General features: G+C 41.9%; 12 protein-coding genes across 12 annotated transcripts; 7 read left to right on the forward strand and 5 right to left on the reverse strand.

The window, feature by feature from the left end:
* Window positions 1–70: 70 nt before the first annotated feature.
* On the reverse strand, window positions 71–619 carry BRETT_002386 (uncharacterized protein; the record flags this gene model as incomplete). The annotated part of the gene is made up of 1 exon (XM_041280916.1): window positions 71–619. The coding sequence occupies one exon, from the start codon at window positions 617–619 to the stop codon at window positions 71–73; it is 549 nt and encodes a 182-aa protein (XP_041138707.1).
* Window positions 620–1,006: 387 nt separating this feature from the next.
* Window positions 1,007–1,480, forward strand: BRETT_002387 (uncharacterized protein; the record flags this gene model as incomplete). Its single annotated transcript, XM_041280917.1, has 1 exon — window positions 1,007–1,480. One exon carries the CDS (start codon window positions 1,007–1,009, stop codon window positions 1,478–1,480), a length of 474 nt encoding a protein of 157 aa, XP_041138708.1.
* Window positions 1,481–1,845: 365 nt separating this feature from the next.
* Window positions 1,846–4,710, reverse strand: BRETT_002388 (uncharacterized protein; the record flags this gene model as incomplete). The annotated part of the gene is made up of 1 exon (XM_041280918.1): window positions 1,846–4,710. The coding sequence occupies one exon, from the start codon at window positions 4,708–4,710 to the stop codon at window positions 1,846–1,848; it is 2,865 nt and encodes a 954-aa protein (XP_041138709.1).
* A 795-nt stretch (window positions 4,711–5,505) lies between these two features.
* Window positions 5,506–7,494, forward strand: BRETT_002389 (uncharacterized protein; the record flags this gene model as incomplete). Its single annotated transcript, XM_041280919.1, has 1 exon — window positions 5,506–7,494. One exon carries the CDS (start codon window positions 5,506–5,508, stop codon window positions 7,492–7,494), a length of 1,989 nt encoding a protein of 662 aa, XP_041138710.1.
* A 1,510-nt stretch (window positions 7,495–9,004) lies between these two features.
* BRETT_002390 (uncharacterized protein) lies at window positions 9,005–10,345 on the forward strand (the record flags this gene model as incomplete). Its single annotated transcript, XM_041280920.1, has 1 exon — window positions 9,005–10,345. One exon carries the CDS (start codon window positions 9,005–9,007, stop codon window positions 10,343–10,345), a length of 1,341 nt encoding a protein of 446 aa, XP_041138711.1.
* A 377-nt stretch (window positions 10,346–10,722) lies between these two features.
* Window positions 10,723–11,505, reverse strand: BRETT_002391 (uncharacterized protein; the record flags this gene model as incomplete). Its single annotated transcript, XM_041280921.1, has 1 exon — window positions 10,723–11,505. One exon carries the CDS (start codon window positions 11,503–11,505, stop codon window positions 10,723–10,725), a length of 783 nt encoding a protein of 260 aa, XP_041138712.1.
* A 1,275-nt stretch (window positions 11,506–12,780) lies between these two features.
* BRETT_002392 (uncharacterized protein) lies at window positions 12,781–13,455 on the forward strand (the record flags this gene model as incomplete). The annotated part of the gene is made up of 1 exon (XM_041280922.1): window positions 12,781–13,455. The coding sequence occupies one exon, from the start codon at window positions 12,781–12,783 to the stop codon at window positions 13,453–13,455; it is 675 nt and encodes a 224-aa protein (XP_041138713.1).
* A 271-nt stretch (window positions 13,456–13,726) lies between these two features.
* BRETT_002393 (uncharacterized protein) lies at window positions 13,727–14,281 on the forward strand (the record flags this gene model as incomplete). The annotated part of the gene is made up of 1 exon (XM_041280923.1): window positions 13,727–14,281. The coding sequence occupies one exon, from the start codon at window positions 13,727–13,729 to the stop codon at window positions 14,279–14,281; it is 555 nt and encodes a 184-aa protein (XP_041138714.1).
* A 179-nt stretch (window positions 14,282–14,460) lies between these two features.
* On the reverse strand, window positions 14,461–15,666 carry BRETT_002394 (uncharacterized protein; the record flags this gene model as incomplete). Its single annotated transcript, XM_041280924.1, has 1 exon — window positions 14,461–15,666. The coding sequence occupies one exon, from the start codon at window positions 15,664–15,666 to the stop codon at window positions 14,461–14,463; it is 1,206 nt and encodes a 401-aa protein (XP_041138715.1).
* Window positions 15,667–16,002: 336 nt separating this feature from the next.
* Window positions 16,003–16,827, forward strand: PNO1 (pre-rRNA-processing protein pno1; the record flags this gene model as incomplete). The annotated part of the gene is made up of 1 exon (XM_041280925.1): window positions 16,003–16,827. The coding sequence occupies one exon, from the start codon at window positions 16,003–16,005 to the stop codon at window positions 16,825–16,827; it is 825 nt and encodes a 274-aa protein (XP_041138716.1).
* A 170-nt stretch (window positions 16,828–16,997) lies between these two features.
* On the reverse strand, window positions 16,998–23,726 carry BRETT_002396 (uncharacterized protein; the record flags this gene model as incomplete). Its single annotated transcript, XM_041280926.1, has 1 exon — window positions 16,998–23,726. The coding sequence occupies one exon, from the start codon at window positions 23,724–23,726 to the stop codon at window positions 16,998–17,000; it is 6,729 nt and encodes a 2,242-aa protein (XP_041138717.1).
* Window positions 23,727–24,562: 836 nt separating this feature from the next.
* BRETT_002397 (uncharacterized protein) lies at window positions 24,563–25,549 on the forward strand (the record flags this gene model as incomplete). The annotated part of the gene is made up of 1 exon (XM_041280927.1): window positions 24,563–25,549. One exon carries the CDS (start codon window positions 24,563–24,565, stop codon window positions 25,547–25,549), a length of 987 nt encoding a protein of 328 aa, XP_041138718.1.
* Between the last annotated feature and the right edge of the window lie 970 nt (window positions 25,550–26,519).

Below are 26,519 nucleotides of genomic sequence, written 5' to 3' on the forward strand. Positions count from 1 at the left end.
CTAGAAAGCTCGAGGGCCAACCAAACATTCTATTGTACAATTGATTAAGTTATAAATTCGAGAATACCCGTCACTCGGTACCCATTTTCACATCACTTCCTGTCGGTGTTTCCGAATCTTTTGATTTGATTTCAACTAGTCTTATCGAGTTCAATCCACCGGTGTCTCCCTTCCAACCCCTGAAAATTTTCACATTTTTCGGGTCTGTGAGGTCAGGGAGCTTCCAGCCAGTTTCGAAATGCTTGACTTCTGCATCTTTTTTCAACTCAAGCAGCTCCTGTCGCTTTGTAGGTGGTCTGTTGTGTCTTCTTTCCTTCTTGAGCTGTTCCAACTCGTCATCATCTCTACAGATGAAGGTTTGTAACATTCCTTTTATCTCGTCAACGGTAAACGTGTCTCTGCTTGATAGCTGCTCTGTGTTTATGCACTCATTAATGAACGATAATGCCATTAAATCATTGCTTTTCTTTAACTTATGCTTTATCTTCTGCCTGGTAATTTTTTCCTGCCTTAAGGTGGCTCTTGCTAACCGTTTGGCCCTTCGACTGTTGGGATGTAGGGTTGTTTTCTTCTGTTTGATCAATTTGCTGACCTTTCTAAGTGAGTTTACTCTCGGCATCGTTATCTCGTTTGCCAAACTTTGCTTATTGCCAATAGTTGGAGCATGGCATAAATGAAGATGCCCAGCGGGGGTTAAGATCTGAAAATTTAATGCATCGGGAATTTTTTATTTTTTTTATTTTTTTTTATTTTTTTTATAGTGTGAGCAAAAGCTAATCCCGAACTATGGAGCTATCAAATTTTTATGTTCTTGTTTCCGCATCATTGTCTACTATTTATTTTTTCACCATACCAAATATTCTACCAGTCGGAACATAAACCCGTACTTTGAAAAAAATAGCGTGTGCCATCATTATCTCGACTACAGCAAAAAAGGGGCCTTCAGCATTATCCAGACCAGCCACATTTCAGAACATCCCAAGTAGGCAGTGTGCAATTATTGAAGATGACCCAAAGATACGTTTACACAGAGGAGGAGCTCCAAACTTATGAGGATAAAGGCTCTCTTCCCGAAGGTGTGGATCTTGCACCTTTTGCCGAGATGGTTGCCCAGTTGAAGCAGACACTGGAGGAACTTGATGAGAAGAGATCGAAGAGAAGAGGTTTCGGCTTCTACTATCCTCGTACGAACAAACCAAGGAGAAAGAGACAGCCAAAAGAAGTTGTTGATAATGACGGATGGACATCTCTGGTGCCAAAGAAGCATGCCCAATCATCTGCCGAGGCTGCTGCTGCCGAGGAGAAGGCCGAGGAGTTCGAGAAAAGCGAACAGGTGCGTTCTTTCAAGACGAATACTGCCAAAATCTCTTCCGGAAAGACAGGAACCGCATCTACAAAAGATACAGTTGCTATTGCCCACGTTTCCAGGTTCAATGCGTTTGATGCTTTAAACGAGGAGGACGACTCGGATCAGGAGTAGCCAATGGGGGGACGGCCGGATTACTGGGGGTTAGGTGCACTCTGTTCTCCTGCTTCATATTAGCGGTGCAAGGATGTGCGCGCCTTGCGTATATTTCTTTGGTGCAAGGATGCTCACGCCTTGACCCTCCAGCCTGAAACCTGGCCACACGGGCCAATTCCGCTGGCGCCAAGAGCGATTTCAGGTGTACTGGTGTACTTTCCCGTGCCATTATGAACATCACCGCCATGGACTACTGCTGCTACTGTTTCAGGCCATCCATTTTGACGACTGTAATTTGTAAATCTAATATATCATTTTCAAGTACCACTACAGCGAGTGCGTGTGTATCGTATGTATTACGTAAGTGTTATTGCCAAGAAGCCTCAGGCCTCTTCCACGATTATGCTCTTTGAGGTGCTCTTTTGAGAGTCATCGTTGGCCTTGATGCTGGAGTCATCATCGGAGTCGGACAAGTTCAAGTTCGAAATGCAGTAGGCCAACCCGCTTTTCTTTCTCGGTAGGTGCTGATGCTTGGATGAGAATGGTTTCTGCATTTTTCCATTGGCATCGTTACTGCTGGCAAAGGCACCGTTTGGCGTTGAATTGCTCAAAGGCTGTGGAGGAGGTGGCGATGTAGTTTTTGCCTTTGCTGTTTTTGTGGTTGTTGTTTTTCCTACCGCGGCCGAATTACTCCCGTCAGCCTCTGCTGTAGTAACAGAGGCAGAAGCACTGTTTAAGGAAGAGACATCCGAATCATTGAAGGTGATCCCAGGAGCACTCATGCCACTTGTGATAGATAGCAAATCCCGGAGGCTGGTGCGGGTACGCACAGAGCTGAAAGACTGTGCAATGGACGGACTGATGGTGGAGATGTCTAAAATGGAGCCGTCCCGAGACCGGGTGCCGGGCGGAGTTAAGGCCGGAATTAACGACGTGGCACTGTACGTGCTTGCCAACCTTAAAGATGCACCTGTTAGGGCTTTAGCAAGAGGACCTCTGATTGGGGGAGCCTGCGAAACAATGGGGGTCTCCGAATCGTCGTAGGATGTGGATGTGATGCCTGTGAAGGCAAGCCATCTGAGAATCGAAGGTGTTTCTCTGTATATCGTAATGAGTTTAGTCTTGTCGACTGCACTTGGTGGGTCGTCACAGTCGGAAGCTTCAGCAGGCAAGTAGCTGAAGAAGCCTTGAAGCTTTGCAGACCGTTGCAAAGCATCCAAGAAGGGTTGCACGTACCGTGGGAGGGCTTCACAACCAACCACAGGACCGCCTTTGTAGAGAATCATAAGCGCGTAGTTGTACTCGAAAGTGCCGGGGTCTTTGCCCAACCAGGAGCCGCTAAATTTGAGGAAGTTGATGAAGAAGTTGATCTTGAGATGCTCGAGCATCGCCTCAGTGGTCTCCCAAACCTGGAGCATGAACTGGCTGTTGGACATGCTGGTTTGAGCCATTCGCGGGACCAAGTCGAGGAAGAGGCATATTGGATTTTCCAAGTTGTTGGTGATGCAAAGGTCGACATTGGGGCTGCTGGGGTGGTCACCATCGACCTCAGACTGGCACGATTTCTCTAGAACGTGCATCCAGGCCTGCTGAACTTGCTCGGAGGTCTCCCGCTTGAGTATGGAGCCGTCAATGCTTTGCAAGAGACTCAAAGTGTAGAGGAGATGGTTCATAATGTTCAATCTGTAGGGCACCCGCTTGTACATCAGGTAGCTGTCTCCTCCACACGTGTCGTGGATACTTTCCACATCGCAAATCATGAGTTTGGTGATCGACACAAACTCGTCCTCAGTGACGGCAACTTCCGAGTCCGACACTGACTTCACAAAGTTGTAGTAATACGACATGATTTCTACCACCATGTCGTTGATCTGCGTGTTGTAGTAGATGTGCCTTCCAAGACTCGAGATCACGTCCAAAAATGCCTCCTGCAACTCCTTTCTTGTCGCATACGACATCCGGGAGTTCTGCGATGGGGTTTGTGCCATTTTCGTCGCATCCTGTTCACCAGAGCCCGTTTTTGCACTCTGCTCCGGCTCGATCGAACTTTTCTCACACACGAGACTCCTCTGGTTCGTGAGCATGCTGTTCAAAACATCGCGGACAGGCAAACCCACCAGGTTCACGTCCTGGGAAGAGAGGATATTCGAGATTAAGTCGCAGAGGAACATCCGGAATCCACGACTACGGTTTGATGAGTTAAGCTGAACCATCAACGTTGAAATTATGCGATACCGGAGCTCGATGTGCGTCTTCTTGGCACACAGGATCATCAACTTGTTCACCCACTGCACGTCTGCTCCGTACTTGAGTGCATAGCTGATGACTGATTTCGTGCACGTGTCCACCTGGTGCTTGCTACTGGTGCTAAAGAACGTTTTCAACGAGTTCAAGGCCAACGTCTCAAGATTTGCATCTTCATCCTTGCCATCGTCGTTTCCTAGAGAGAATTCTTTGTGTCCTTCACTGCCCTCTTCATCACCTTCACTGTTCTGCTTCTTGTCACCTTCCAAAGAACTCATCACACTGCTATTTGTGAGAGATCTCGACAACGCCTCAAGTAAAGAAGCCCTCTCGTCAAAAGTCTGGAGAATCAAGTGTATCGACTTCTCAACTAGATTTGCACTTTTCAGGATTGAGAACGGCGTGTTTACGTATTCGGCAATGCATCCAGCAGTCAGCAATGAGATGCGGAGCCAGTCATCATGAAACGCAGAATTATATGTGGAATCATCCTGCCTTGTACGGCCAGCTTTAGGAGGCTTTTCCTGGCCGGTCCATCCAAAGTTCAACAAAATACACGAAACATGAATAAATTTCTTCAGAAGAACATGGTTGGAGGAAAACGTCTGCCACTCGATGGGGGCCAATTTTTCGCAAAACTTCATGTACAACTTGAGCGCAAGCTGACACGTACTCAAATCTTCCAAAAGAAGAACCATCTCAAGGATCTGGGCCACACTCATGGCAAACATACCAAGATCATCCGAGCATTTGTCAACGAGCTCCATCAAAATGTACAAGGTGACTTTAAGATTGGTGAGTCTTCCCCTGGACACATCCGACTGTGTCTTCTTATAAAGGAAACTGGACACCTTTTCGAGCTTTGTTCTCCTCGTAGATGCATAATAAACAAGATATGAAAGCTTTGATTTGTTGGGCATCGACTCCCCACTAACTGAAAGTTTTTTGGGAGGGTAGCACTGAAGAATCAGTTTCTGATGCTTGGGTCTAAACATGTATGGCATTTCAAGAGTTCAACTTTAAACGCGAATGAACAGAAACAAGGACGATTGATTGCAAATGGAAATCCTTGCTATGTCAGAAATATAATGTGCCCTTCCAGTCGGTTGGGCTCAAACAATCGTAAAATTGTTGTCACTAAAAGCGATTGGGTATGAAAGTATATAATAACGGTGAAATAGAAGTGTATGTGTCCTGCAATACACATATGACGCGAATATGTGCTTTAGAATGAAAGTGAAGAAACTCCAATCACCAGTTTTGATGCAATGATGTTGTACCGACAAAAATTATAAGGATTCTACGGGATAAAGCAGGGGCAACCCTTGAATAAAAATTGGGTTACTTTGGGAAGGTAGAATAAAATTAGACCCGAGTATCTTTAGATTTTGTAAGCCAACTTTTTTTTTTTTTTTTTTTCGGCGTGAGTAAGTCACAAGTAAGAGTCCGATTGGTTGGCAGTAGCCTCATCATTAATAACACATCCAATTTAAGGTTTCCTCTTTCGCCTTTTACCAAAATTTATGTAAGCAGTAAGTGATATTATTGTTCATACATAAGCGAAAAACCTTTATCACCGAAGCTTTCCTGTGTTCCACATCACTTCGATCTTACCGAAATCAGCCGAAATCTGAAAGCGGTGAATCAGCCAGACATCTGTACACCAGCGAGGAGCATCTCCGATCGAGCTCGCTTTAAGTTGAAGATTTGACACAAGCATCAAAATTTCACTCATCGCCAATATGGAATCCCAAAGGGCATAAAATCAGGCCAGATTATACTATATACTATTTAAAAAGATGGCACCAGTGTATGTTAGGGGTGGAGTGTGGACAAACGTGGAGGATGAAATCCTCAAAGCAGCTATTGCCAAGTATGGACTCAACCAATGGTCAAGAGTCTCATCTTTGCTACCCAAAAAATCAGCCAAGCAGTGCAAGCAAAGATGGAAAGAATGGCTAGATCCAAGAATAAAGAAATTAGACTGGGATAGGAGTGAAGATGAGAAACTTTTGCGGTTGATAAAGCTTAGACCGAACCAGTGGAATTCTATTGGGATAATGATGAACAGAACTGTGAACCAGTGCATCGAGAGATATCAGCAGCTTCTTGGCGAGTCTTTGGAAACAGAGGCAAGTGCAAATGGAATAGGCGAAGATAGTTTGAAATTGGTGGGGAATTCAGTGAATACAAACGATCAGGGACAAATTGAAGGTGTGGACACTCTTAATTTGAATGCAGAAAGCAAACCGGCCAGACCAGATTCAGAGGAGATGGATGTTGATGAGAAGGAAATGCTCAGCGAAGCCAAAGCAAGGCTTGCAAACACAGAAGGCAAAAAGGCCAAGCGTAAGGCTCGGGAAAGAATGTTGGATGAAAGTAATCGAATCGCAATGTTGCAACGACGCAGGGAATTAAAGCAAGCCGGAATCAACTCAAAGATCACGCACAAGAAAAAGTTCGATACCGAGATGGATTACAACGCGGATATTGCGTTTGAAAGGCAGCCTAAGGCAGGAAGATTTGATACTAGTGAAGAGGACAGTCGGAACATTCACGATAAGGACAGATTTGGGAGGAGGGTCGAAGATGAGAATATCGTCACGGAGGAGTTAAAAAGTCAGCGAAAAAAGGAAAGAAAGCGGGCCAAAGTAGGCAGACAAGCAAAAAGTACAGCCAGCTACAGCAACGGTGAACAGCTATACGGAAATAATGATGATGCCGAAGAAGTGAAGACACGGTCGAAACTTCAGCTTTCAACACCTAGTGAGGAGGCTGAATACGAAGCTGATGAGACTGGCAGAGAGAGTACAGTTGAGATGAGATTATTAAGTGCTACCAGAGAAATTGAGGGAAGAAAACACGAGCGATCGGTATTATTTGAAGCCAGAGGTCGGAAAAGAGACATAGAGACAGATGAGAGTGGAGTGGAAGAGGAAGAAAAACCCGCTCCTAAGAAAATCCGGCGCCATAATGCAGAGCATTACAGGAAGAAGAAGGAGAAGCAACTGAAGAAGGAGTTGGCTAAAAAGTTGATGCAGCTCCCTAAGCCTATTCATAACAGTGAGCACTTGCTTGAAGGCTTTACAGGCACTTCAATTGAGGAGCAGGGACAGGATACTGAAGATGTTAGCGAGGAAAATGCTGAGCAACCTATGGAGGATGGTGAGATATTTGATAAAGAAACACATTCCAGCAGATTGGGACTACCCATACCACATATAAAGAATAGTGAATTGAAGATTGCAAACAGGAGCAGTGATGTGGAGAAACTAATAATGCAGGAAATGAAGCAGCTAATAGAAAAAGATTACGATGAACACGTTTTGAAAAAAGCGAGAACGAAGAATGACGAGAGTATAACTGATAAGATATGGAGAGAGGCTAGAATAGAGGTGGAAAGGAAAATTAAAGAAGAAACTGGGGAAATGGATTCGAACAAACTCAAGGAATGCAGCCGACTGATTGCCGAGAAAAGCGCGAAACAGACGCATATTGAGGCAAGAGTGTTATTGCAGCTTGTGAAATCAGAGTCTGAGATATCTACGGCATTGGAGAAGAATTTTGGACAGGTGGTAAATGCTTTCGCAGACCAGGAGCAACAGATCAAAGATCGGGTGTCGGAAAAACTACAAGAATTGCAGAAACTCAAGGATGAATCAGAGGTGAATGACATTTTGGCAGATGAAGAACGGAAAGCCATTGAATTGAGGTCTCAAAGATTACAGCAAGGCATAGATGAAATGAATTTAGTGATTAGTAAGTCCAAGGAGCGGCTCACATTCTAGAAATAAGTCCTAGACACAGATTGATAGCATTGATATTATAGTACTGTAGGGACGGAATTGAACGGAATTCAAGTAAAACTATGCCAATTTAGATAAGAATGCTTTACGATAAGAAATAAGCAACCAGCATCAACCGGTTTCAAAAAAAAGCGCTACTGAGCAGCTTGAAAAATCTCGACTGTTCGGCATGAGCGAATGAGGAACGGCATTAGGAATTTTAGACCGGTGTGGGGGAATTTAAATTATTGTATCGTTGAAAGAAACACGAGAAAAAAAAAGTTTCTAGACAATTTGCAGAAACATGGAGGTAAAATACAATTCATGAGTACCAACAAATAAAAATTGACGAGACAAAGATATTCGGCATGGACGGATCAAATGCAGTAAGTGTTCGCGGAATGCTGAATAAAGCAAAGCAAGCAAGAGCGGCAAAAAAAAAGTGAAATAGGAATTTGCCGGCATTCAAGTTCCTCGAATTTCCCAGAAAGGAACCTTCCAATTTGGGTGAACTTCAACGGCTAAAGCAGCCAATATCTTATAGAATGTTTGTTGGAAATATTTGTACAATAACGACTTTAGGAAATGTGAAGCCAGCCTTTCAGCATCAACATTGTAGTGGGTAAACACTGCTATAGGGAGTAGAGCTTAAAAAGCATGTAAGTAGAAGAAAAGATGTAGTGTAAATACTTTAATTAGGTGAAAAATGAGAATGATCTGCGTATCACGGAACCTAATTAACGATCTGCTGAAACATGGTTCACTGAAAAAAAAATCAGGCTGCTGTCCTTTTCAGGCGTGAATCAGAATTGGATAATCAGGGGGACGTATGAAAGGTGAATTTGAAAGCGAAAAAATGGAAAAAGCGAAAAAATTGAGAAAGCGGAAAATATATCGGTGAGGTAAAAGGAGGAAAGAGAAAAATGATAATGAATTGCAATATTCGGGAAGTTCCGTGGTTAGGGGTGCCCTATATTGTGCGGAAGCTCTTTTGTGCCGTGTTCTTAGTGGGTCTGAGCCATAAAAATAAACATTGGCGCTAATAATATTTCTTTGGGGAATAATGAATATAGCAGAAAAAAGCAGAGAAAAATAATGTGTGTGCAAAAAAAAAACAAATCAAAAAAAAATCCAACAATGTTGAATAAGCGAATAGTATTATTTTCAACAAAAAAAGTAACAGAAGTACCAAAAAATGAATAAAAGCGGAATTAGAATCCGACGGGAAATTCCCATGCCCAGCGCGAATTCCAAATCAGGTATTGTTTTGTGACTGACCTAAAGGCACCAAAACCGTTGGAGGTCATCACTCGTATACTTTCGCACACAATGCAATTATTGATTTTTTCACCTTTGCAGCTTAAGCACAAGCATGGGATCTTTGGTGTGTGCAATAAAAGGCACACGATCTGCAAAATTTCAGGGTATCCCGTTCTTGGCACATCGAGATTAATTTGGTGGCCTATAACTTACTTCTGGTTTGTGTTTGTAGTATATATTTGGTTGAAATAAGATGAATATACAAATACGATCGGTACCGGTTGAGCCGGTGACCTCAGGTGAGGCAGTATACTGCTTTTCGAAACCCATAGAGATACCAATTTCTAAAAAGTGCCAGACTTGTGCTCAAAATATATCACCATCGCCAGCTTTATTATCAATGCTTTATACGAAAAGACACTCATCATACAGCCAATCGTTGAGAAACAACAGTACATCTTCAGCATTACAATCTCTTCGCTTTCCCTCACGTTCGGAGCTTGACGTGTCCACGTCTCCATCTAGCGGAAATTCAAGTGCCAACACATCAAACATATTTGATGACTCAGGATCCTTTGTCAGCATCAATACAGAGTCGTCATCTTTACATACAGACTTGAGTTCAAGTTGCTTGTCGATGAGGGAAGCCATTCCAAAGGGGTGCGATCCGCTAAGTGTAGCAGCATATAACGAGTCTCTTCTCGCCAAGAGAATACCAGCAACAAATGGTTGCAGTAAATGCTACCAACAGAAAAAGCGTCCAAGCCACAAGAAGTCTTTGCTACAACTTGTGCACAAGTGGAGCTCCGAGGCTCTTTCTGGGCTTGCCAGCGGGTTCTGGCAGAGCGAAATCCAGAAGAGTGAAAGGTCCGAAAATGGTCAGGAGACAAACATGAGAGGTGTGGAAGCTGAAAAAGGATACCAGTCGGATTCATTGCATGGAAAAGCACTTGATGTGCAATTACAGACATACCGCACAGTTTACAGTGCAATTCCAAGAGAGGAAGGCATTGCTGTCTCAGGGAACCGGATTGCCAGCCGGCTGATCGGAAATTCAACACTTGGTGCCAAGGGCAGAGAGCCACGCATCAATTCTGAGTTTTTGAAGTTTTACGCACTCGACTACTCGTGCCGGGTTCAGGATTATCTTCGTATTTCGGATCAGGAGCTGGATCTCTATGATAGGGAGTACGAGGAGAGCGGATGCTCGTGCATAGACGAGTTCCTGGATCGTTACATCATCTGCAATGATGACTCGGACGACAGTTTTGACTCTGTTAGCAGCGTTGACGTTGCAAAGTTCAGAAACTGCCTAAAGCTCTCATTGCTGTCTAGACACAAGCTCTGGAATAATGTGATTTTACCACCAAGAGAGGACCTGCCTAACTGTATACGTGGCCGGTATGTTCACGAAACACATCCGTCAGTAAATGGTGCAGGGTTGGTTCGCACGGGGGGTAAATACATGCCATGGCTCAACATAACGGATTTTGGTTCTTCTGCACGTAAATCGATTCCACCATGCGGCAAAATGGCTGATGGCACTCAGTTCACAGTTAAGGGCTGGTGCAATGAGAGGTGGTGCTCGCACTAAGTGCTGGGAACTTCCGCATTCGCAAAAATTAATGATTAATGTACACTATATATATCGCAAAGGTTAATAAAGGATAAGTTGACCGATAGTCCGGGACTTTTGGCTGTAGAAGGAGCAGATTGTAGAACCAGATGAAAGCATACTGGTACAGCAGATAGCAACACATTTGTGTAACCAAATAGAACAATGTTGTATAACAAATAGAAACATACTCGTATTACAACATTGTATGACAACATTGTATAACGACATTATACAACCATATTATATAACCACATTGTACATGCAACTCATTTTCATACAACACCATGCCTATTAGCGATCGAATCATTATATTTATCTTTCTTTAAGTATCATTATATAGTATGCTCAAAAGTTCATTTCTTGAAACCCTGTAAACGGACCTTCTCGGCCTCAACCTTGGCCCTCTCTGGATCAAGATACTCCCACATGTCCTTTCTTGGCCTCAACGTCTCGGCATCCAAGTCTATCTTTATAGGAATACCGTTTGGAATATTGACCTCGGAGATATCATCATCACTTATCGAGTATAGCACCTTCAACAAAGCTCTCACAACAGAACCATGCGTCACCACCAGAACGGTTCTTCCCTTGGCAAGCTCCGGTTCAATTGCTGCCTTGTAGTAGGGCACTAAACGACCGACTACCATCTCCAAAGATTCGCCTCGAGGCATTTCGCCTCCACTTAGGCCCAATTTCTTCTCATCCTCGGCATCCAAGTTGTACCTGTCATCCAAACTCCTGCATTCTGCATCTGGATCGCATAACGGTGGACAACCAGTGTAGGCACGCCTCACAAACATGTACTTTTCCTTGCCAACCTCTGCCAACACTTCTGTTTTATCTCTGCCTTGGAATGCTCCATAATGCCTCTCATTAAGCCTCCAAGTCTTATCTGTGTCTATAAACAATCTGTGCATCCTGTCCAAGATAATCTCTGCAGTCTGATTTGCTCTTGTGAGCCTGGATGTGAAGCAGATGTCAGGCTTTCCAACTTCTTTCTGCTTCAACAACAATTCCGCAGATCTCTCGGCTTGCTTTTTACCATTATCACTCAACGAAACATCCACCCATCCGCAGAACTTGTTTGTCTTGTTCCACTCGGATTCTCCGTGTCTAAGAACGATAAGATGTGGCATTTCTAAAATATTCGATCTGACTCTATTATGACTATCGTAGAATCGCTGGTGCTCGAACCTTGAGTCGTGAGTATGTGAACTGTCAAATGAAAACTTCACGTCCTGGTTTATTGTAACAACAGAACTGTGTTCAACATCAACGCATAATCAACACAGGCTAATCGCTTGGGCCGACACGAAAAAAGCGGATGGCTACGAGATTTATACTGGAAATCTTAAAATAATGCTTCTCTGCCCACAGACACCCGATACCGACTTTTTTTTTCACTATTTGCATTGTGTACCACCTGCCTGCTGAATTATTGCGGATTTTCCGATTCTTTTTCGCGGCTACTAGTTTCCACTCCGGCATTCCTGTATCTCATCGGGTGATTCATTGCACTTTTTCGCATTATTCAGCATGTGCGATGATACCTACGTACCTGCCTCAATTTTCAGGTATTAGTGACATGACTTACTTGCAAACGCAATTACAATTATTTTGCCCATGCTTTGGCAATCGACCCAATATAAATTCGGCGATGCATATAAATTTGCTATCTGCTATTTATACAATTATACTATGTCATATGTATAAGTGTAATGTATATATACTAGTACCCAAGGTGTTCTACTATGCCACGTTGTATGTTAGTATTACTAGGCACTGAAAAAAAAAATAAATAAATAAATAAATCAAGATAAAAAATAAAGCTAAAACCTGCTTCCATTTCTTTGCGGCTAAACTTAGCTTAATTCTGATTACCCACTACGAACCGTCTGAATCTCCATGTTCGAACTCCATATGATAATGCAGCACTCATTTTAGATGTTCTTTCTTTTCTGTGCCTTCCAATTACACCGCACAATCTAGTTTGGTAGCAAAACTCATGACTTAATGCTTTTCCAATTTTAAAACACGGTGTTCCAAACTATTAACGGTTTTAAAAATATACTCCTGGCTCACTCCTCTCCGAGCATGTCCGAGTCCGTATTTCTCTTCTCATCTTACCACTTCTCTGAATTCGTACACTTGAAAAAATTGCAGCCACAGAAGGCTGTTTATGCGCCACACAGGCAATTATGTGTTAGGATGTATTGTGTCGCGCTCTTGCCTTCCTTAGCTGGTGCTCCCCTAATGCATTACAATGCGACTTGGTGCGGAATCTGATTTAGGAGAAAACATTCTGTAATTTTTTTTTTTTCGGACACTAAGCTTTAAGCTAAACCCAGCACGGATCACTAACTAAGCTGTGGCATATTCAACCGATCTGTATTCTGTTCCCAGTAAACAACATGTTTACTTATCTGCGTACAGCACCTTTACAAGTATCAAGGCGATTTACACAAGTGCGGCATGCTTCCTTAATAGTTTCGGCTGATAATCAAGCTCTGGTGAAATTCTTGGGAAAACTAGGCGACTTTGATAAGAAGAAAAAGATATTCAACAAGCTGGACGAATTATATTTGCTTTGTAAGAGAAAGGGATTTCATCAGACTAACAATGACATTGTAAGGCTATATTCCAACAACAAGGAGTTGAATACTACTTACAAAAATTTATGCAATCTATGCATTGTGAACCAAGCTACATTTGCGAACTCTTTGGCCGGAGTGCTTGATCCGGGCCTTTTTTCTGCAATAATGCAGCAGAATGTCCCGTTTAAGATTCAGTCAATCGCACAAGAGGGTATTCCTGGGGTTTCCGTCTTTTCTCTGAATAGGAATTTATCGCATTTGGACAAATATGTGGACACTTGGAATAATTTGGAGAGGAAAGACGCGGATATTCGGAAATCACTCTACGAGATGATAAACGCGTTTAAAGATGAAGATGTTCTGTTTCTGTATTATGTTCTCATGTTCTGGTTGGCCAGAAGAACATCATACGAACTACTTGCCGGACTGAAGAAAATCAACAGCAATGGAACTATTGATAACTCTTTGCTAAAGAACAAATCTGATATATGAAGCACCACCTGTCACCAGAATATTTGTCTTTGTACACATACACTATTTATTGGGAAAAATAACAGAACGAGTGTTCCGTTGAACATCATTCACAAGTTTGATTTGCAATTGCGCATTTTCACGCAACAGAACACGTTTGCATAATTTATATAAAAGAAGGCCTTGCGTTCCAAACATTGAAAATTAATTGAGGTTCCGTTCGAAACACTCTTTTTCTAATCATTTCAAACGTTACAATAGTATCGTACCCGTTTATTGAACTAGCATAATCATGAATATCGGTGTTAACCTGCCTGCTGTTCCCAAAGTGGAGGTTCCTGATGAAAACTACGCAGGCAGAATTTATAGAGGAGACTGGACAAAACTTCTTGCAAACAAGACACTCATGAATTCCCCAGCGGAGTTTCGAAAGACAATCAACCAATCACCAGCAGAAGTGAAGACAAAGTCGTTTTTCCCCGGAATTCCCGACTCCACTTTTACCTTGCTTGGTGAAGTTCTATTCTATTTGCTATTGGTTGTACTGTTGGTGCATTATGCTTACTGGGGAGTCACAGCTTACCTTGCATATCGCAAGACAAAGCTGCTTGACGAGGCTGAAGATGTCACTGAGGTGAAAGATTTGGAGAATGCCTCTAATTATGATGATCGGAAAACTGGTGTCGAGTATATGGAGTATCCTTCTCAGGACTCCTATCAATCAGAAGAGGACTTCTTCTCAGATCCTGAATCGAAAAAAAGCTGGACATGGAGGGAGACAGTGTCTTTCACAGAACCAGTAGAATACGATATTGAGAAAGGGAGGCTGACACGGATGAATAAATAGAATCATCAGATACTTCTGTATATTTCGAATAGCATTATTAAAGAATTTAAGTTTCATGTATGTACACGTAGTGAGTCGTTGCAATCTAGAAGAAGATCCTCATCATAACCTACTTATTAGAATAACTTCCCCCCTCAATTTCATTTATCCAATCGCATGAGGTCCTCATCATCAGATTCTCATTTATCGGGTAGAATAAGATCCTCGTCATCGCTGTTTTCTTCAACATCAGGCGATCCTTCAAGCTTCACATAATCCTTGTCCCAAAACTTCTTGACGCCAATTTCTTTCAAGTGATTCCACCACTGAATTTCTGCAGGATCCAAATCCGGCTCTACCCAGGTAAAGCCTTCCCCAGAAGAGTACCAGTACTGCCTCATCATGACTTCCTGCTCCGGCTCATTCACTACAAAACCCATAGAGTTTATCCTTGAAACGATTGGCCTAGTTGCGAAGCCTTCTTCACCGTGAATGGCAGCATCTGCCTCCAACACTTTTGCACACATCTCCATCTCATCAACTTTCTGATACCAGTTCCATGGCATTGATCCATGCTCAAAGAGCAATGAGCCGTTTTCCATTCCTCTGGATGAAAAGGCCATCGTGGCAAGAAAGCCGCAATTCACAAAGTACGTGATGATCATCGCATATATTCCATATATTCCAAAATGCGTTCCTCCCGTGCCTGAGTGGAGTATTTCTGGAAAGAAAAGAAGAACAACTGCATGAATTGATCCAATCAAAACGGCTATAGAGCCTCCAAAATACCCAACATAGCGTTTAATGAGGGATTTCCTGTGATTGAAGTACCGTTCCGAACCGGTAGTAAGCTCAATATAGTCCAATGCATCCTGGAAACTGGCATCCCACAAAAGCCGACGAAACGGTATGGTTGCCAACTCAACTGGGATGTACAACTTACTATCCTGGGAATAGTAGGCCTCCACTATTGTCTTTAACGTCGGATATTTAGGCTCAAGCTTTAATATTTTCGTAAGCAACGTTTCATCAAAGTTGATCTTTTTGCTTCTAAGGATTTCGGCCAACAACTTGTTTGATTCTATAATAAGCGGCTCTTTCTCTGGATGAAGTTTCCTGTATTCGTATATAGAATCCTGGTATGCTTTCACTGTACTCACTATCTCAAAAGCTTTTTCCGAAGCCTTCTTTTCACTCGCCAGTGATTTGTTCTCTAGAAACTCATTATGGGCTAGCAACTTGAGACTATCAAACCTTTGCTTATTTAATCCATCTGATGTTTTGACTTTCTCTGTATGTATCCATCTCCTCAGGCATGTTTGTGCATTAATTGTATATCCTCTTTGCGCTTTCGGAAAGCTATAAACCAAAGCCCTCTTCCCCACAATTCTCAGAAAAGAGAACATCATACTCTCCGAAATCTCACTCAATAATTCGAGGCCTCAAAATCTCGACCGGGTGGCTCAAATTGTTAAGGTTATGTCACTTAATGCTATTAAGTTGTGATATCTGTTAAAATAATGCTGGCTCCTGTATCGTTACCGAGTGTACCATTTTCGTATCGCATAGAGTGAACACAGCCTGGAAAACATAGCTTCCGATCTATTTTTTTTTTTTTTTTTCCTGAAAAAAAATTTTACCAGTATCTCTAACTGAACAGTCCTTTCACTATCATTAATCCATGACTTATTGGCTCAAATAAATAGGGCATATCAGTTAAGAGCATTAGCATATAACAAAACATGGGAGCACCAACTGCTATTCAGAAGACTGTGGTGCCAGCTGCAGCAGACCTTACAAGCAAAACAAATGAAACGGTGACAAATACAGATAGAATAAATCCAGAGGAAGAAGATGATGAGATAATGATTGATACAACCTCAGCAAAGCCTATACTTGAAGCTGAAGATTCAACGGCCAATGAAGAAAAGAAGAATTTGAAGAAACCAGCAGCAGGAATTGTTTTGGATGCTGCAGGAAAGCCAAAGTTTCAATCCGAAGCTGCAAGTAGTATGAAGGTGAAGCTTGAATCTAGAAAAGTTGCAATACCGCCTCATAGAATGTCACCATTGAAGAATAACTGGATAAAGATATACCCTGCTTTGGTGAAACAGTTGAAGCTTCAGGTGAGAATGAATTTGAGAACTAGAAATGTTGAATTAAGAACATGCAAGAGCACACAAGACCCAGGTGCATTGCAGAAAGGAGCAGATTTTATACATGCATTTGCACTTGGCTTTGATTTGGATGACGCCATTGCATTACTCCGTTTGGATGATCTATATATTGAAACATTCGAGATTCAGGATGTCAAAAGTTTGCATGGAGACCATCTTTCAAGAGCTATTGGAAGAATAGCAGGAAAAGATGGAAGAACCAAGTTTGCAATAGAAAATGCTACAAGAACCAGAATAGTGCTAGCAGACTCCAAGGTTCACATTCTGGGAGGTTTTTCACATATCAAGATGGCTCGAGAGGCTGTTATGAGCTTGATTTTGGGCTCTCCTCCAGGAAAAGTTTACGGAAATCTTAGGACAATGGCTTCTAGACTTAAGGAAAGGTATTGAATACAGTAAAAGTCATCACATTTTTTTGTCTCATGGCAGTTTCTATTACTTTTCTACTTTTGCTTGGCCCAAGGAAATGATATACAGCTTAATTACGGTTTCCACTCTATATGTATAGCAAATTATTATTGTATTAATGCAAGGCCATCACATTCTATTAAATAGTCTCATTATATAAACTCTTCCGTAACCTCCCTCAATAGCTGGAACTGATAAGCATCTGCAGCATTTTGAAAAGTCTTCACTCGAGATAGTGCCTGTTTTTTCGATATTGTAGCAACCCAATCTCCAGAGCATTGGCAATGAAGTGATATCTCTTTGTCTTTCATCCTTCCACACTTATTGCATCTTAAGTCCTGCGTTAAATACTTTGTAATGGTACGATGCAGCTCATAAATTAGCCTTTCCTCTATGATAAGCTTGTTGTAAGCTTTGTGGCACAAATCACATCTAAATATTGTTCCTTCATCATCACGACAGACGTCTATATCTTTCGTATGGTCACAGTAATTGCAAATAAACTGCGGAATAATCAGAGAAGCTGACGGATTCTTAAATATTGCTTCATCACTGAACTCCTTCACCTCAAATAATGAAAGAAGCTCTCTCCGTAGTATTCTGACCTCGATATCCCTTCTCTTTGACAAGCTGAGTATATGGCACAAGAATTTCACCAATTCTAGTGTTGGGTTATCCATTGGAAGATGAGAGCCCGCTAGTTTAGGAAATTCGAACTCCTGTTGCATTGCTGAATCAAGAAGCATCTCATTCTGCTTCCGAATCAAGGTCTTGACTCTTTTAATGAGTGCAGATCGGAAGTATTCACACACGCCGTTGGTAATTTCACTCATATCAATGTCCTCCTCCCCGTTTCTCCTGTTATTGAACTTATGCTGCTTCAAAATCTGGGTAATTTGCGTTCTTCTAGGCGAAAGTTGGGATTGAGATGAACCACTGTTGTACTCTCTTTCTCTATCCTTTATAAAAGCATCCAAAAAGAGAATAACCCAGTCCTCGAATTCTCCCTGCATTATCATTGGAAGGTAATTCTTTATTTGCCAATTGGAAATATAATCGAACTTTTGCTCTCCTTCACCTTGGATCTCGTTACAGAAGCTTCCTGCATAGTTGTACTTGTCCATCCAGATTAGCATATCCCAGTATCTGGTTACATTCAACTCCAAAAGGTTGAAAAGTGGCTTTGAGCGAACACTTGAAATAAGGTACTGACCATATGCATAGGAGTTCTCGACAACGGTCTTGGATGTACGAAGAATGATTTTGTTTCTATCCGCAAACACAATACCAGCACCAATACGTTTGAATTCTCCAAGAAGTTGCACAAATGACTTCTTGGTAAGATTGTGAACATGATAGTGCAATGATGAATCGTAAAGCATTGAAGAGGAGCTACTGTACCACGTAATGAAGTCATGAACCATGGAATCGGCCTCGGAATTACCCTTTATGGCATCATCCCACCAATGTCTCACCAATCCACGCAAAACTGCCAAAGCGGGACCCGAAAACGAATCATCAGCAAGAGTGGATGAGCCTGCATCTTCACCATCAGCATCGTTTCGTTCTCCAGTCTCCGAAATAAACACACCTTCAGCCTCGTTAATCCAAGATGAAGTTAAAACCGTGTTGATGGTCAAATTCCTCAACGATAATTCCATGCAGACAGTTTCATAGATCTCAGGACTGTTAAAGTGCGGGAACTGAAGTGATTCATCCGATTCAAACAAAGTTGTATCTTTCTCCATACCACCATAGTCTGGTAATGGCCTAGGCGACCACCACAAGATTATTCCTGCTTTTTGCAATCTTCTGGCATACTCAACATCAATCAAATATCCCATGTTTGACACTTTTAGGTTACAAAGAGGAATATTACTATACTTCGAAAGGTCAATGAGCTTCTTGATCCATCCAGATAGTGAGAGATAGTGGTTTATGATTCTCTTCATGATGAGTACATGCCATGACAATGCGTTCGTTTGAATCTCACCAATGCTCATCTTCACAGTTGGCATTGATTGTGATGCCTTCAACAGCTTCTGAAGCTTTTCTGGGAATGGCGATTGAATAGTTAGAAGATACTTTGAAGCACTATGTTCGTTGATGCTTGCAATTTTTGCATTAAGCTTACGATGAAGACGGCCAATATCGGTAAAGTAGTGTGTCTCGAAAGAGATAGAGGGTGGATAGTCAATAATCTGATAATATTTGTCAACCTTGGTTTTTTTAACCTTGAGTAAATCCCTGTAAAGACTACCCATTTTCGGTGGAAGCTGTTGGGCATTTGCTGAAGCTTTGAGCACATACATGTAAGCGGAAGTGTTGAAAGTGTTGAAAAGCGTAAAAATCTCGTATCCGTTGGATATGATGTGCAGCAAATATAAGATGTTCATGGAGAATTTTTCAAGGTAGTTCTCGGCCGCAACTTGCTTCAAGTTTTCTTTATCGAAACCCTTTTCAAACGATTTGGCAAGTAGTTCTGCCTTGTTGTCATCGAAACGAACACAAGAACCGAGTTCAATAATTGCCCTATCAGATGACCTGATCTGTGTTTCATATATACCAGCAATATCAGTACTCTTTAGAATTGAGTCCGACTTCTTCATCTCCTCCAAATAAGCATCTTCAGGCATGCTTAGTTTGAAAATGTTTTTATTGTCGCCTCCTGTTGGCAAGGATTCCTCTGATTTCTTCACAGTGCAATCTTCAATACTACCGTCTGGCATGTTTCCGGACTTGAACTTCACATAAATGGTCTTTGGTATGTGTAAAGTCAATTCCTGGACTTTATCCCGGACCAACACAAATACCTTAAGGTTTCCAGGATTACCCAAATCCGGAATGTATTGAATAACCTGCCACACGTTTGTGGCATACAACTCTGCCCTGTGGCCAATAAAGTTGCTCACAATACCCCTGTCCATAGAATTGTAACTTCTACCAAAAAGCTTCTGCCTTCTTTTTCTCTCCCTCGCCTGGATGTTCCATTTGATCTTTTCATGCTTCAAGAATCCCACATAGTCGATCAGTGGGTTTGGCGGCTGCTGCTTGAGGATTATCTGCTCCTTGGCCTCTTCGGAATCCGCATCTGTCATGTGTCTTCTTCTTTTAGACATAACATGAGCGACCTTTGTTCCATTTGAAGAAGTAGATGCGTTGCCAATGTCCTCAATATCATCAACTTCATTCACCTGCTCCGAACCAATTGGTTCGGAGCCAGGAGTAGCTTTGGAAAAGAAAGATGATAAGGAGGACTGCTTCATCTTATCATTCTTTTTGTCTATTCTCTTCTGAACCCAGTCTGGTTGTTTAACACGTGGAACCGGGTTAGGAAGGCCCTGCAATGCTGCTGGAATGGTTATAATCTTCTGGATTGTTGAGCCAAGTCTTTCTCTGTAATAATTCCAGTCGATGATCGATCTAGGATCGAAATCATCCAAACCCGGGTCTTTCAACCATCTGCGCAGGTATTTCTGCTTAACAGGCAACTCTGATGAAAAGATAGCAGTTGGTATTGCTCTCTCAGTCACTGGAGCCCCGATTGGTCTATCTGCAACAACATACTTACATGCCAAGCCCTTGCCCTTCACCATTTGTGCTCCTAAGAACTCACCCAATCTTTTTGCAGTGGTGATTGATGTTGATTTCTGCTGACCGTACTCGGCCAAAGTTTTGGACATGCTCCTATTTTCACAAATAAGCTCAATCAAATCCTCATCCTCAAGCATTTTTCCATGCGAATCCAAAACATCAAGCCATCTGTTGGCCACGTTAGCAACCGTGGCATAACATTCTTCAAGTGTTGTTCCGTCCAAAAATAACTTGAAAATATCTGATTGGAAGTTCTTGATGAGTTGCAACTCACCACGTCTCTTCAACTCAAAACCTTTCAATTCAGCAAGGCTACCATCAAAGTTGAACACCGCATATCTCTTCTTCAAACCCTTGCCCTCCTCCTTAGAAGTTGGCAATATCATCGCCTTATACGGACCATCCGCCTCGAAGAAAATAGTATTTTCGGATTTCACCTCGTACCTCATCTTAACTGGATCGACCAACGTTTGATACTGCTCATTGGTAAATCGCTGGTGGACTATATAGTTCAACATGGAGCATGGATAGGTGGTCGATGTTGTTTTGCCGTTTTTCAACTTGAACGTAAACGTATCGGGAAAACTCTTTGGAAGTGCACACCAGATACCATCAGTATCAAGTTCTAACGGCCTGCCCAATCGCCCAATAAGAGCCCTTGCCATCTGAATGATCGTTGCACCTGTAAGACACGTGACACCGGCCATTTCCATGGAATACCACCGGGAACCCTTACGCATGACGTAACCGTAGAAAGAATTCAAAATGACCTTATGTGCCAACTGCATCGAATCATAAAGAACCAGCATTTTCTTCGCCTCTTCAAGGGCATGCTTATCGCGTCTATCCACCTTGCTCAACTTCTTGGTCCATAGCTTTTTCAATCCTTTAAACTCGTATCTTCTGTCTCTGAAAGACCTCACTGTCCTCACGTAAAACGGATTCTCACGCTGGCAAATGATGGCTTCTCTTTCAATGATTTTTGACTGCTTAATACGGTGGTACACCTTCCTAGAGTATTCGGAAATACGATCTTTTAAATATGTTGCCTGCTCGGTGTACGTAAGCTGATCGTAAGTCCTTGAAGGAAGACCGGGCTTGTAAGGTGGGAAAGTTTCCTTTTTCATCGCGTTTTTTATCATGTTGTAGTCACTCATGTCAGCCGGATAATACTCCCCTCTCCAAGCCCAGGATAGGCGTCGATCACACTTCCTTCCAGGCCTATTGAAGTCGCATGCGGCACAATCTTGCTCTGATTTCATAGAATCAGGTTGCAACCTGTTGGTAATCATGATATTAGGATACATGGACGAGACATCCACGTGATAAATGACCGGTGGCTCTCTAATCTTTGTGTGCTTCTTGAACTCAAGCAACTCCTTCTTCACTTCCTGGTAGATTTCTTCGAAATTTGTCACATCTTCAAGCTTTTGGTGTCCCTCTTCGGTGATGGCAAACTTCAATGCGTTTCTTAAATCACCCAATAGCATATCAACTGCAGTTGGATCTATTTTAAAGTCGGAATCCAAATCTGCTCTGAAAACACCAGCCTCTAAAGATTCCACGTGACCACCAACATAAGTCTCTGACTCAATCAAGTGGCCATTGAAAAACCGTTCAAGAGGATCCGTGTGCTTATTTGGAAGCACAATTCCATTCTGATAGGCGTGCACCATAAGCAACATCTCGCACAATGTACCGGTTCCCTTCCTGAGCACCTCATCCGGGTTGAGTGGAATAATCGTGCAAAGAGAAAAGATGAAGGGATGCACATACTTGTAGTAAAGATAATAAGTAGCAACGGCATCCGACACAGAGTACTCGGAAAGAGTCTGGGGCTTCTCATATGCATATGGTGTCATCAATTCGGGATCGAGCTCAGTTGGGTTGTATCCAAGCTTCGCAGTAGTCACAGCTTTCAAACCTTGTGCACCTTGAGGCAAGTACGAGTCTCTCTTGACCCATCTGAAACAATCCATGTGACAGCAGTATGTTGACTTGTATTCATCGTCCTTATCCCGGGCAAATCCAATCTCATGGTGCATATCCAAGCCGTGATAAGAAGCTCTAGATTCGACAAATGGCCAGTCAAAGAAGTCACCGTTGAAAGTTGCAATCACAGTAGGGCGGACATCTCTAATATGCTGGAAAAACTTCTCTAGAAGCGCTTTTTCATTCGGCTCGTTGAAGATTGTGAAAGAACCAGGGTACTCGGGTCTTGGCGTGTATTCAAAATCCTGAATATCCTCACTGATGATCTCACGATTGGTGATTAAATAACCTTCACCGTCGATCATGTACGAAATCATCATGACTTGATCAACGGCACTATCTGGGAACTTCAAGGGTGCCTTTGTGGTTTCGATATCAAAGGCTAAAACCACTGGATCTGCAAACGCGATTTTATCCTTTCTTTCCGTCAAAGTGACATTTCCTCGATCCACCTCAACGTCAAACCACTTTCCCACACGAATGTCTTTATCTATGGAAACACGGGCGTGGTATGGAACATCGTATTCGCGTAACTCTTCAATTAACTCTGATGGATCCTCATGGTGCGATGGCTCCCCTCCATTTGCTGATATCTCTGAAGAACTGAAGCTGTTTGTTGATGCAGAATCCCCCTTGAGCAAGTTGTTGTAATTCAAATTCACAGATCTGTATATGTCGTTGCTGTCCTTATTCTCGTGGTTCTTTTTCACTATTGGCTGAAGCATACTTCTGGCCTCCAGAAGATCATTAATGTTGTGAAAGCTTAGCTTCAAAAGTTTCCGGCGGATACCCAAAAGATGGTTCGGTTGCCTGAGATCTTCCTTTGTGATCTGCTCAACGTTTTTCACCGTCGACTCCAAGAACTTCCTCAAGTATTCTTCCACTTCCGTTTCTGTTCCTTCCCTGCACTTGACTAAAAAGTATGGGTCATAATGCATTGTGACCTTGAAGTATCCACCTTCCTCATCCAAAAAGTAGTAATCAACTGCGGCATAACCCTGTAATATCTTGTCGTTGGGAACAAATGTAGTATGAAAATTCACAAGCCATCCAGTTCTCTTTGGTCCCGATTCAAATCTATCAAACCCAACAACCGAGTCGAATCTATCCACTTCTTTCACAGCCTCGAACTTGGTTTCGGCAAAGTTGGAACGCGTTGGATACCTGCCTTTATTGTGATTGCCAAAGGGTGAATATCCATTTGTCACCTTCTGCTTTGTATAGCCATAAGGACCGGGTTTCTTGATGAATCGAGCTGATGCTGACCCTCTGAAATTTCTATGTACTGTGGACATCAGAAACCTGTGAGGGATGTATTAAAATGTATTTCACTATGTTTTGGGACACACTTAACTGCTTTGGTGTAGTTAGGACTTAGAGTGATTCCGTATGAGCGGCTAAATAATTGGATCAGAGGCAGTCAGCAATAATCTGAAGATACGCGTCAAAGTGGAAAATATGTTCACGCAGAAAAAAAAACCTAATCGAGATGTGGTCCTGAATAAACGCGACTTTGCTTGATAGTGGGAACAGACATACTTTCATACTTTATGCTAGCTCCAAAGTCTAGCACTAAATGATGAGCATCATAATCTTCAACCTAAGAGTTACTGGTTTATTTGGATCACTTTGATGGGCATTTACTGATCGTTTAATGGAAGAAGTGTTACATCTGGATCCTCTACATATGCTGAGGTAAGTGCGTCGATCGACGCGTCTGCAAAGAAGATGCAATCATTCTGTTTTTGTCTGCGTTCTTAGGTGATATTCCACTTGAAATCGTGTTATTAATACTCGTACTGCTTCCTTGAAGACTCTCCAGCTCGTTCGGCCCAGATCCGGCATTTGATTGAGATATATTTCATCAGTGCACCTTAGGGGTTAGTGCCAGAGTGTACTTCCGCGAAAAGCAGTGGCGAGCATTTTTATCATGCCAAATACTGGCAGATCAAAAAAATTCAAAGTGCGTGTTCGAAAAGTCGAGCAGAGGCGAGATCAGCGTTGAACTCATTTGTTTGAGTGGAATAAAGTTTAAATAAATTCAATTGATTAAACATCACTATTTATACTTGAACCAGTCTTTAAACTTGCAAAATAATTTGTATCTACTAGAATCTTAGATTGATCAATTATGTATAATCCATATGCCCAACAGGCAGAAGATGCCAATTCCAAACAGCAACAACCATTTGTGTCCACTGCACAACCTTTTGCAAATCAAAATGGACGCTTTACACAGGCAGGATATAATCAGCAGCAACAACAGCAACAGCAGCAGCAATGGAATAACAACATGCAAATTCCTCAACAACAACAACAACAGCAACAACAACAACAAAATAATATATCAGGCCAGGGTTTCAATACTTTTCTGAATGATCCAGCTGCTCAGATGGGGCTTCGATTCAGTCAATCTGCATTCAATGCCTCTCAGCAGTACATGCAGCAAAATATCAAGCAGTTTGTTAGCGATGAAAACATCAAATACTACTTCAAGGTGTCGAATTCGTACGTTTTGAAAAAACTTTTGCTGATTGTCTTCCCCTACAGAAATAAGACATGGATTCGCCAGTTTCGCACAACGACGGATGCACAGGGAAATTCTTTAGAAATATACTCAACTCCAGTCGACGATTTGAATGCTCCTGATCTTTATATACCATCAATGGCTCTCATGACTTACATATTACTCTGGGCAGTGATGTCTGGAATAAACGGAGATTTCCATCCGCAGCTTCTTGGTTATGCACTCACTAGGACTCTTGCATTCTACATAGTAGATATCTTACTCTTGAAAATCTCATTTTATGCCTTGAGCATCAACTCAAAGCCTTCCAAAATTTGGGATCTTGTCAGTTACAGTGGTTATAAGTTTGTCACGTCTCTACTTCTCATGGTTGTCAAGCACTTCTTCTCTTCTTACTTTGTGATTGCAGCGTTTTTCCTTGCATTAAGCTTTTCCCTGGGCTTCTTTTTGATGAGATCGCTTAGATATGTCGTTCTTCCTAGTGGTATGGACAGTGGTGCCATTTCCCCTGGTAGTAAACGTTTGAGAACGCAGTTCTTGTTCATGTACTCGTTTGTCATACAAGCAGTGCTAGTTTGGTTAATGGCTTAACCTTTTTTGAGTGTGTATTGTAATGTTTAGTAATATAATTACCCATGATAGTATTTAAATTGTTTAGTTCAAGACTTGGACAAGCATGAAGGTTGTTTTATGTTGGCACTGTTTAAAAAGCATTTGTTAAAGTTAGTGTTACCAGATTTATATGGTGTTTCGATATTTATTGTAGTATGTAATAAAGAGTATGTATAATGATATACAAAAGGGAATATCTTCGCTTTAATATAGATGTAGTTCTCGTATTAATCAGATGATATAACAATACCATCTTCACTTACTTGAGCTCCATTGTTCGAGAGCTTTATTGTTTTGACAGCATTTGTGGTATATTAACATACAACAATCCATAAATGGTAGTATTTGCAGATTTGATAAAGTATTGGATGTTATTTGAATACGTGGAGAGGGAAAATTACTTTAGATAGTGGTGATTCAGACCTAATATGGTATTGGGTGCTATGGAGAATTCAAATGCTGGTGTAGTTGATTATACACCAAAGAGTGTCATCATTTTACATGATTGTGGTTGGTATGCCAAAGCCTTTGAAATATTCTTGTTGTTGAGAACATTTTCTTTTCGAAAAGCTGAATGGTATCACATTTTGAGTCACTGATAACTCTACTTCAAGCCATTTGGCAATCCCTGATAATCACGACAAGAACGTAGCTGTGACAGTATTACCCGCAGTAAACAATTAAAAGTGTGTGTCCTCCCGCGCCAAAAATTTCCAATGGAGAAGGGGGGAAAAAATAAAGAAAAAACATTAAATTAGATGGACAAAAAAAATTTTTTACCTATTATCGGTGTTTTTTCATTATTAAGAAGAAAATTTTCAAGCAAAAAAAAAATCACAGTAAAAAAAAAAGAAACAGATGCACAATAGCGGGACCCCGTAGTAAAAATTTCCTTTCAGTGGTAGCACACTTTTATGTTCTAAAGAGGGAGTGAAGTGTTGAAGTTTCT

This window comes from Brettanomyces bruxellensis, chromosome 9 (assembly GCF_011074885.1).
Source record: "Brettanomyces bruxellensis chromosome 9, complete sequence".
NCBI lineage: Eukaryota > Fungi > Ascomycota > Pichiomycetes > Pichiales > Pichiaceae > Brettanomyces > Brettanomyces bruxellensis.